The following is an 11431-nucleotide window of genomic DNA, read 5'->3' as shown; positions in this document are numbered from 1 at the left end:
TAGCCAGTGCAGGACAGACAGCTTTGGGAAACCCAGGCATGCAGGCAATGGCAGAGGACACTGCGTTGAGGACACTGCGTTGAGGACACCGAAGACTAGCATAAACAGAAGAAACCAATTGAAAAGTCTCAGAGGAGAACCAAGATAGTGTAGGCTGGAAAAATATAGTAAGGCAAAGGGAGATTTAAAAATTTTAAGGTGGGATACATATAGATGCGGTGTCCCTTCATAAGCACATTTCAGGGATTCATTCATGAATACTGTTTGGCAGTACTTTAGAATGTAATTAGGTGTTACATTCAACTGAGAAAAAACTGCTACCTAAAGTCTCAGAAGTCCGAACTCACCTCTACAGCGCACTCCAGAATACTGAGGAGCGCTCAGTCCGAGGCAATAGGGCACGCATGCGCCGAGCAGCCCTGAGGGCGGGGCCTGTTTCCGCCGGTGATTTTCCCTGGGCTGAGGCCTTGCGGGCCTCACCTGTACCTCACGTGACTTGCGCCGCCCGCCCGGCACGGTCCGCGCCCTCCCGTTCGTCGTGGTGAGCGAGGCCGTGCCCACTGACCGGCTTCGCCGCGGCTACCCGCCCTTAGTGCTTCCTTGTTGGCAGCGTGTGAACCATTCGGTGTTCCGGAATCGGTTCTCAGCATACCGGACCGGACCGGGACCTCGACGGCAGGGACGCGCTGTTGTGCCGCCTCGGCTGGCAGGTGCGGGTGCAAGCCCCAGCCCAGAGCAGGACGAATCAGCCGCGCGGTAAACGCGCGCTCCAGAGGCCGCCTCTTCCCAGAGGCCAGCCGGCTCAAGAGTTGGGCAAACTCTTTGGTGCAAGGGAAGTAAGTCGCGGGCTTTATTTTAGGGGTGTCTGGCGCCTTTAGGGTTTGGTTTGTATTGGACGAGGATGCTTGCGTGTGTCGACCGTGGCTTACTGAGCGACTTTGCCCCGAGGTGTAGCGTTAGCATGACAGCTGAGCCCGGGCGGGACGCCCACATCTGTGACGGGTAGAGAGAGGTAGGCTTGAATGCGCTTTTCAGACCTACGTAGCGGGTCACCATCCCTTGCTTCTAAGGCTGTACCGCCTCACACCGCCGAAGGGGCCGGCCGAGTGCCACGAAGTGGTGGGAGCCAGAGTGAGTTTGGGAAATACCCTGTGTGCACTCGACAGTTGGGATTTGGAAGTTCTCCAGAAAGCACCACCTGATCTTCATTGCTTTCAGCGCAATAATACAGGCGATAATCTACCAGAATTTTTTATGCTTCCTGCCCTCTCTGAAACTATTTGACCAGAAAAAGAGCCTGAACTTTTGGGATAAGATGAAGATGGGGAAAGTCATGACTATTTTTTTTTTTTTAATTTTCTTTCTTTGTTTTTAAAGTAGAGATTTCTGTAAATAAGACCAGAGAATCTTACAGGCCAAGGTTATTCTCGTCCTTCAGGGCTGAATACTGCCTCTTTCTACACCATTTTTCCACTGCGAAGAACTTAAAAAAAAAAAAAAAAGTTTTGATGGCTTTATTTTCTAATTATATTCCATATATAGCATTTCAAGGCTAAAACTCACTTGGATTTAACAAAAAAAATATTCAACACATAGTTATTTGAACACATAATAGGGGCTGAGGCTGCTGTGGTTACAGAGTGAGCAAGATAGATTAAATACCTCCTCAAGAACATGTTCTAGTGTCTTGAGACAAATAATTCAACAAAATATCTGATAGTGGTAATTGCTACACTGATAATTAAAATGGGGGTGATGTCTTAACTAAGAAAGTGGCCACTTCAGCTAGGGTAACCATTTCTGAGGAGGGACATTGAATTTGAGATTTCAGTGAGCAATAGGATCCCAATAGTAGAGGAGAAATTATTTCAGCTCAAGCAAACTGCTTTATGAAAATGAAAGAATAGAATGAGTTTGGCCAGGGAGTTGAAATTTGAGAAGTTGGCAAGCAAAAATCAAATCATTTAAGGTTTTATGAGTCATGGGGAGGAGTTTGGATATTATTATTATTATCATCATCATCATCATCATCATTATCATTATTAGTGATGGTAGTGATACTAGGGTTTGAACCCAGGGGTGCTTTGCCACTGAGCTATATCTCTAGCTCTTTTTATTTTTCTATTTTGAGACAGTATCAATAAGTTGCTGGAGGTCTCACTAATTTGTTGAAGCTGGTCTCAAACTTGAACTTTTTGATCCTCCTGCCTCAGCATCCCAAGTTGCTGGGATTACAGGCACGTGTGTGCCACCATGCCTGGCTAGATTTTATTTTAAATTCATAAATTTGTTTTTGAGTATAGTCTCTTTTTTTTTTTTTTTTTGCCACTCTTGATTTCCTTGACTTGTTCAGAATTACTCATCTCAAGTTTTTTGTACCTTACACTTTATCCGACATGATGACAAATCACGATAACGTGGCTTTCAACACAGCCACTTAAATTTTAATTTTTGTTAGTTTTTTTATGTAAAACCTACAGTTGCATGTTAAAGGCAGAGCAAATAGCCTTAGCTCCACCCAGTGGAAGGAGCAGCTGAGACAGTGTTAAGAAAGTGAAGAATATTTTTGAGTTGAGATCTAAAATGAGGCAATGTTGAGAATTAGGGAAGGGCTTTCAAAGATGAAATAAGTTCCTGAGGTTTTGAAAGCTCAACATCCAATTGGTTTGAAGTTATTTATCTTTGTCAAGAGTTGTGGAGCTTTATTGATATGACCATGGTAGGTATGCTCATCATCAGAGGTTATAGTCCTGTAAATATCTTATGTTCCTCCAAATTATCCTCATCCTAGGTAATGGATTTTCCTTCAAAAATATTAATATATTTCTTTCTTTGATTTTGAGCAAATTCTTTGATTTTGACTCTTATATTGACTTGAGATGCCATTATTTGTTTCCTAGGGTTATGTAATCTTTACCTATTTAAAAATTGCAGGTGGTTTTACTTTAAATAAAGAATATGGTGAAACTCATTCACACACTAGCTGATCATGGTGACGATGTCAACTGCTGTGCCTTCTCCTCGTCCCTCTTGGCTACTTGCTCCTTGGACAAAACAATTCGCCTGTACTCCTTAATTGACTTTACTGAACTGCCATACTCTCCATTGAAGTTCCACACGTATGCTGTCCACTGCTGCTGTTTCTCTCCTTCAGGACATATTTTGGCATCATGTTCAACAGATGGTACCACTGTCCTGTGGAGTACTCAAAATGGACAGACTCTGGCAGTGATGCAACAGCCCGGTGGTAGCCCCGTGAGGGTTTGCCGGTTTTCCCCAGACTCCACTTGTTTGGCATCGGGCGCAGCTGATGGAACTGTTGTTTTGTGGAATACGCAGTCATACAAGTCATATAGGTATGAATATTTAAATCGTTTTCATTTTTAGCAAGATGTAAAAAAGCAGAAAGCAAAATATTTTAATGATCTTCTGAAGCAGGTAGTTGTCAAACAGCATAAGGAAAAATATATTTTTAATATAGTTTTTATAATGTTATTATATCTTTATTTATTTATTTATTTACTTATTTATTTGCAGTGCCGAGGATCAAACCCAGTGCCTCACACATACTAGTCAAGCACTTTATCACTAAGCTACAACCCTAGCCCCAGGAATAATATTTTGACCTATTTGTTGAAAGTAAAAACAAACAAACAAACAAATGTTTAATATGATTCTTGTGGTAGTTTTGTTTGCCTTTGAGAGAGTTTTAAATTTCCAATATTTTTAAAGGTAAGGGTTAATCTTCTTAGACTTTTGTAGATTTTTGCTATAAGTATTAGGCAAAGAAAGTAGCCTTTTGAATTAGGCTCAGTAATTTTAGGCTTATTTTTGTCACTTATTTTTTCAATAGTAAAGTATTGGTAGGTAAATCCTGCTGAGGAGATACAACTAGTTCCCTAGCTAGAATTCTTGCTGAGTAGATTGACCAAGCCTGGAAGAAAGAATGTAGTGACTATTTCTGCAAGGGTTGTGGGGCCAAGGGCATGACCCACCTAAAAGACTCTTTTGGGGAAAAAAAATACATCAATCAATTTACACTAGTGATATTATGTTGCAACTTACCAAATTAAAACCATAAATTTTTATTTATATTAGTGTAAAATGTACTAGAAGTTACACTTTTAAGTAACATTAAGTACATTAAAAACAGAGACTTTCATTCTTACTGAGTTAAAATAACCTAATGTTCCTATCCCTTCTCTTATTCCCTGTCATTCAGAGCACAAATGTCAGAAGGTCAACTGTTGCTCATTTAAGTTTAGGTGTTATGGTTTAAGAAGCTGTTGTGTTTTAAGTGGTGTTATATAAACACTTAGCTTGATGGGAAAGCATAAAAGCAAAATGTATTTTATATGAATAAAATTCATCTCATAGCCAAGGAATTTTTTTTGCACTTATTAGGTGATGACTTCTGTCTTTATAGCATATCTTCCCCAATGTATATAGTTCTCATCATTCTATTTTTTTCTAATTGAGAAAATAATATTGTCTGCATAGTGCTTTCCTCTTTTTCCAAGAGATGGTAATTTGTTCATAACATTTTCCTTTCAAATAAAAGCCCTACTATTGCGTCTGGGTGATTTTAACACAGAAGTTGCAAGTGCTTTTGACCTCAGTAACTTGTTTTTCCATTTAAATAGTTTCATATTACTTTTTTTTTTTTTTAAGTACTGGGAATTGAAACCAGTGTCACTCTGCCATTGTGCTACATCCCCATTCCTTTTTTATTTTGAGATTGTCTTGTAAGTTACTTAGGCTGGCCTTGAACTTGTGATCTTTTGCCCCATCCTATGTTGCTGGGATTACAGAAGTGTGCCATGGTACCTGGCTTCATATTACCTTTTTAAAAATATGGCTATGGTTATTGTTGATTGTAATTGCTCTTTTTTAAAGTTTTGTAGATTTTAATGTGTTCATAGTGGCTTGCCAAATAGAAAGATATGGAGAGATGTGGACATTGGTTCATATTCCTATAATTTACACTTGAACACTTTAAGATGTTTAAATCCTCCTATAACTTTAGAAAGCACATCTCAGTTTATAACACATAAATGATACTTTTTTTTCTGTAGGCATCAGGTTGCCCTTTCTCTTTGCTGAAGTGATAGCCATTTACCTTCTTTCTGTTATATTATGTTGCTGTTAGAGATTGTAATATAAAGTCAAAGATGCTCTGAAATGAAAACACCCCTTTTTACTTTTATTTCAGATGCAGTAGTGTTAAGGATGGCTCCTTGATGGCCTGTGCATTTTCTCCTAATGGAAACCTCTTTGTCACTGGCTCCTCATGTGGAGATTTAACAGTGTGGGATGATAAAATGAGGTGTCTGCATAGTGAAAAAGCACATGATCTTGGTATAACCTGCTGCGATTTTTCTTCACAGCCAGTTTCTGGTTAGTTATTTTATCCTTTCAAGCACTAGAAATTCCTGTTTGTAATTTGTGTAACTTTTTGCCCTTTCATTCATTTTCATATTGTCATTAGTAAATTTGTTCCTTTTGAGGAATCATCTTTTCTCTCTTTAGATAAAAAAAACACGATTTTTAGTATATGTAAGGGATGATTTATCTTGGTATAATACATTCAGATTCCTAGAATATGGCAAGTTAGAGGATTTGACCCCATTGGTTTTACTGTAATTTTTTAAATACACTAGATTGATACTCAGATAGAAATGTGAAGTTAAAAAGTTGGAAATGAGCTGCATTTCCCATTTACTTATTTGATTTTTCAAAAACTAACTTTTTAAAATAAAATGTTGACAACCTAATTTAAAAAAAAAAAAAAAAAAAAAAANAAAATAAGTGACAAAAATAAGCCTAAAATTACTGAGCCTAATTCAAAAGGCTACTTTCTTTGCCTAATACTTATAGCAAAAATCTACAAAAGTCTAAGAAGATTAACCCTTACCTTTAAAAATATTGGAAATTTAAAACTCTCTCAAAGGCAAACAAAACTCCCGAATTATAGACTCTTGGTATTAAACAGATAATTGGAAAGTTTCCCTTTTCTTTTTCATTCTCTATGTGAGAATGGAAATTCTGCTTTTGCTCTCTCCAGACTTGTTTGCAGATCAGTATTGTCCATAGCAATGTAATGAGAGCCACATAGGTAAATTAAAAATTTCCTAGTAGATGGAATTAATTTAAGTAATGTATTTTTACCCGATATATCTGTTGTATTATTTTAATAATTGATAATAGAAATTATTAAATATTTTTCCTTTTTGTAATAAGTCTTCAAAGTCTAGTGTGTATATTGTCTCACATTTCAGTTTGGACTAACTACATTTCAAATGTTCAGTACCCATATATGGCTAGTTATTACCGTATTGTTCAGCAACTCGTCCAGATAGTAGATAGTATGTTTTCAGCATTCCATATTTCAAACCCATCAATGATTTAAGATATAATTAAGGTAAGATAAAGTCCCAAATCCAAAGGGCAAAGCGAGTAGGAACCTTGCATATTCTATTTCAATTTAATCTTAAATCATTCTTGGCCTCTAGCATTCTCTTTTGCCACACTGGTATTTCTTTTCTTTAAATTATTTTTTAGTTGTAGTTGGATACAATATCTTTATTTATTTATTTTTACGTGGTGCTGAGGATCGAACCCAGGGCCTTGTCCAGCGCTCTACTGCTGAGCCGTAACCCCAGCGCCACACTGGTATTTCTTTTTTCCAAGATTTTTCCAAGGATTTTAAATGTGACCCTTCACATGGTTTTCTCTTTAGTCATGCTTTAGCTGAAAAATCACTTCAGATGACCCCTCCCCTGCTTTTACGCTTTGCATTAAATCTATCATTTTGATATAATCTTTTATTTGTATACTTTATTTTTCTTACATAGTGCTTACAAAAGTATCACAGTTTTTAATTACATATTTAATCATATGGTAATTTTTTTGGTTTTAATTTTTGAAATGGGTTCTCTCTGTATTGCCCAGGCTGGCCTCAAACTCCTGGGCTTAGGTAATTCTTTTGCTTCAGCCTCTTGAGTACCTGGGATTATAGGTGAACCCTACTGCTCCTGGTTTATACATGGATAATGATTAATGGCATTTTTCCTATTAGCATGTAAGTTCCATGCAGATATGCTTGGGTCTATATTCTTCATGTTGGCTGGAACACTGTGCCGTGAAATGTAGATAGGCCTTGAAATCAAGGTACAGATTGGTGAGCAGTATTTCTTTCAGTTTTTCACTGAAATTTTTAATTTTTTAGTCTTTTAACATCATGTAGCAGATTAATATATTTTCTTTTCTCCTATTAGGGAATTAATATTAATTCCCTAATTTGATTTATTTTAATATATTGTTTTATGCTGTTTTATTCTAAGAATAATGGCTTATTTATAACAAGAACCATTTCTTCCATCTCTGTGGGTACCTTCTCTACACCTTTTTAAAAATTTTTTTTAATTGTAGATGGACACGATACCTTTATTTTTTTATTATTTATTTTTATGAAGTGCCAATTATCGAAACCAGTGTCTCACACATACTAGGCAAGCATGCTACCACTGAGCTACAACCCCAGCCCTCTTCTCTGTATCTTGTAGGCACTCAATGAATTGTTAAAAATTATATAAACGTGGGGACTATTTAGGTTTCTTCTTCTTCTCTTCTCTTTTTTTTTTTTTTTTTTGGTTCTGAGTGATCTGAAAGTAGATTTTCAATGAAATACCATTATTGTAGTAGCTAGTATTTGAGTAAACTATCAGCCATTTTTGAGGTCAGGAAAGGTTCACTAAACCAAGGCCAAGATTCTGAAGCAATATGCATATCCCTATCCTATCTTTACAGTGTATTTCAAAGTAACATTTCTCTCAGTATCATTTTGATCTATGTTCTTTCTTCAGTGCTTCTGTTGAAATAGATACTGGCCTAATATGTGCATTCTCTGAAGCAGACTGATATATACTTTAAAAGTGATTATTATGGGAATTTATGGAAACTACTTACTTGAAAGATAAAGCATATAATTTTAATTTGTTAATTTGGTGTATGTTAATATCTGTAAAATTTACAACATATTGGCTCTTCTTATGAAATTTTGCTCAAATAAGGAAAAATAATCACATTTGTGCTCTAGGATAATTGATCTCTTCAGTTTTTAAGTGGCAAAGAAAAATTGATGTGTTAGTTTTTCATTGCTGTGACCAAAATACCCCTCTAAGAACAACAATTATTTTGACTCATAATTTCAGAGGTTTAGTCCCTGGTGGGCTGATGTCATTGCTCTGGGCCCAAGGTAAGGCAAAACATCATGGTGGAGGGGCATGGTTGAAAATCACTGCTCCATTGTTCCTGGTGGCCAGGAAGCAGAGAGAGGAGAGGAAGGGGCCATAGGGAAGATGCATGCTTTCAGGGAAGAGCCCCTAGTGAACTGCCACTTCTAGCCATACCCCACCTGCCTATTGTGTTACCACCAGTTAGTCCATTCAAAGTAGAATGGACTTAATTAGGTTACAGTTCCCACAATCTAATTATTTCACCTCTGAATATTCCTGAATTAACGCAAGAACTTTTGAGGGACACCTCATCTAGAAACCATAACATTTGGATTGGATTATTATTAAGATTTAAATATTTTTCCTGTATATTCTAAATGTTATATTTAGATATTGAGCATTGGCATGTTTCATGTTCTATAATTTTCGATTGTCTTAGCTGAATTCTCATTACTTATGGCAACTTAGGAATTAACTACAAAGGATCTACTTAGTCAAGAAACAATGAAAAAAATAGGTGTCTTAACAAGTTTAATACGTTACCATTAATTATTTATTGGGTAAAATGTTTCACCTTATGAAAGACTTAGAAATGATCAGGAATTGCTTACATTTATAATCTGTGAAGAGTTATACCTTGTCTGAACCTGTGCTGCATAAACCAAAATGCTTTTGAAATGTGGAAGTCTCATGGAGTTAGAAAAACTTGTAATGAAATGGAAGTAAATTTGTTGTGAGTTAATATAGTATGTGTATTTTTAGTGAGACAGAGTCTGTAGGAAAAATTTATGTACCCAAATATGTAAATCTAATACTATGTAATTATGTTTTATTTTATATGAGGCCAAACTGCCTCTGATGAAACTCCATCTGTGATATTAGGTGGAAATTCTAGTGAGTTAATCTGGAAGATATATTGTGATATGCTGAAATTCTCTAAGCATAAATTAGTGACTTGTTTTTAAAGTTCCAAATTTATTTGATTACTGCCCCTAAATTGTATAATACTTTCTACAAAATGAGCTGAATTGATGTTATTTTGGATTTATATAATTCTGCCCTTTCCTTTGATTAAATCAATGTAAAATAAATTCTTACTGTTACTCCAACTGAATTACAGAATAGGCTTTTAAGGAACAGATTTATCAGCTGGCATCTTGTGCATGCCTGTAATCTCAGCTTCTCCGGAGGCTGAAGCAGGAGAATTGCAAATTAAGGCCAACCTGGGCAATTTAGCAAGATCATATCTCAAATAAAAAAAGCTGGGGATGTCCTTAAAAGTAGAACATTTGGCAAGGTGCAGTGGCACATGCTTGTAATCCCAGCGATTTAGGAGGCTGAGGCAGGAGGATTGCAAGTTCCAAGTCAGTCTCAGCAATTTAGCGAGTACCTAAGCAACTTAGTGAGACCCTGTCTCAAAAAGTGGGGGGTGGGAACTGGGGATGAGACTCAGTGGTTAAATGCCCCTGGCTTCAAGTCCCAGTAACAACAACAACAACAACAACAACAACAAAAAAGTAGTAGGGCATTTGCCTAGCCTATTCTAGTATCTTGGTTCAATTCCTAGTACTTCAAAGAGGAGTGAAGGGAAGGAAATCTGGCATATCAGAAAATAGTTAAGTTGGGAATGATTAACCATGAATATTCTTTTTTTTTTTTTTTAAAGAGAGAGAGAGAGAGAGAGAGAATCTTTTAATATTTATTTTTTTAGTTTTCGGTGGACACAACATCTTTGTTTGTATGTGGTGCTGAAGATCGAACCTGGGCCTCACGCATGCCAGGCAAGCGCGCTACTGCTTGAGCCACATCCCCAGCCCAAACCATGAATATTCTTATGACTGATTCTTCTTCCTAATTTTTTCCATTAGTGGAGACTCATAAACTCTAAAATTGAGTTGGAAGATGCCCCACTTTTTTTTTCTTTTTTTATAGTACTGGGAATTGAACCCAGGGGTGCTCTGTCACTGAGCTACATCGCCATCCCTTTTTAAACTTTTTATTTTGAGATAGGGACCAGCTAAGTCACCCAGGCTGCCCTCAAATTTGAAATCCTCCTGCCTCAGTCTCCCAAGTATCTTGAACTACAGGGGCACATCACTGGACCTGGCTGAATGTGCCCTACTTTAATGGTTCAATATTGGTGAGTTATAGTCTTAAAGGCATTTTATTATAGAAATTACAGGCTTAACATTATATAAGATACCTATTTAAAAGGAAATTCTTTAACGGATATTTTGAAATTTTTTGATTTAAATCTTTCCCCAATTCTTTGTGTTTATGTTTCAACAAATGTACTGTTTCAGATGGAGAACAAGGACTTCAGTGTTTTCGATTGGCATCATGTGGTCAGGATTGCCAAGTCAAAATCTGGGTTGTTTCTTTTAGCCATGTCTTAGGTATGTTTTCAAGTTTTCTCTAACATAATTTGTGAAATGAATAAGATTTCTGTTTTACCTATTTACTTAAGGTAATCTGAAAGCAATTACAAGAAACTTTGAATCAAAATGATATATACATATGATTTAAAGTTGGATGTTCACTGCTGCTTCTAACATGGTCCCTACCTCTGTTACACAGATTCTTATTCACCAGTTTGTATTTTATTTATTTCATCTCTTTTGGTGATTTTTTAAAACAATTTCTGTACACATTTTTACTCCCATATTTTTAAATTATTCATTGTAGTTACTGTGTTTTGGTAGTATGTGAGCTTTTTTTTTCCCCCTGCATTATCCTGTCACCTCAGGTGAGCCTTTCAGTGTAGAAGCTTATTTTGTTCAGTTTTGGAATATGCTCTTCCTTCATGTTATTTCTTTAATGATGCCCTTTCTGCTTTTCTCTGTTTATAACTCCCAACAGTTGAACTAGACCTCCTGAATTGATTCTCTATGTCTGCCCTGACCCTCTCCCATTTCTCTCCTATTCTGTTTATTTACTTTTTGGAAAAAATTCTGAGAATTTTCTTTTAACCTTCTTTTGAATTTTTATCTCATTAACCATATTTTCAAATTCTAAAAGTTCGTCTTTGCTCTTTATAGCATCTTTTTTATGAGTGTGAGATCTTGAAGCTGTGAATTAGTAGGGTTTTTTTGTTAAGTACCCTTCTGTTTCCTGATCATCTCTGTTTGCTCTTAGACCTTTTTTTCTTTTTTCTTTCTTTCTTTTCTTTTTTTTTTTTTTTTTTTTTTTTTTTT

The 11431-nt window shown here is 36.4% G+C and overlaps 1 protein-coding gene across 4 annotated transcripts in view; it reads left to right on the top strand.

Moving 5' to 3' along the window:
• The first annotated feature begins 425 nt into the window (after window positions 1-425).
• The window catches only part of Wdsub1 (WD repeat, sterile alpha motif and U-box domain containing 1), a 44916-nt gene continuing 33910 nt past the window's right edge, over window positions 426-11431 (top strand). The window contains exons 1-4 of one of the 4 annotated variants that reach the window (XM_048812335.1): window positions 426-832; window positions 2935-3356; window positions 5213-5397; window positions 10541-10633. In XM_048812335.1, coding sequence (XP_048668292.1) covers window positions 2959-3356; window positions 5213-5397; window positions 10541-10633 — 676 coding nt within the window. In that variant the 5' untranslated portion in view covers window positions 426-832; window positions 2935-2958. Of the gene's footprint in view, window positions 837-2934; window positions 3357-5212; window positions 5398-10540; window positions 10634-11431 lie in introns of all 4 variants that reach the window. The other 3 variants (XM_048812336.1, XM_015479212.2, XM_048812337.1) reach the window with 3 other exon arrangements.

The sequence above is a fragment of the Marmota marmota genome, unplaced genomic scaffold (assembly GCF_001458135.2).
Source record: "Marmota marmota marmota unplaced genomic scaffold, marMar, whole genome shotgun sequence".
Classification (NCBI taxonomy): domain Eukaryota; kingdom Metazoa; phylum Chordata; class Mammalia; order Rodentia; family Sciuridae; genus Marmota; species Marmota marmota.
The sequence above is the reverse complement of the archived record's forward strand: the minus strand, read 5'-3'. Positions and strand labels throughout refer to the sequence as shown.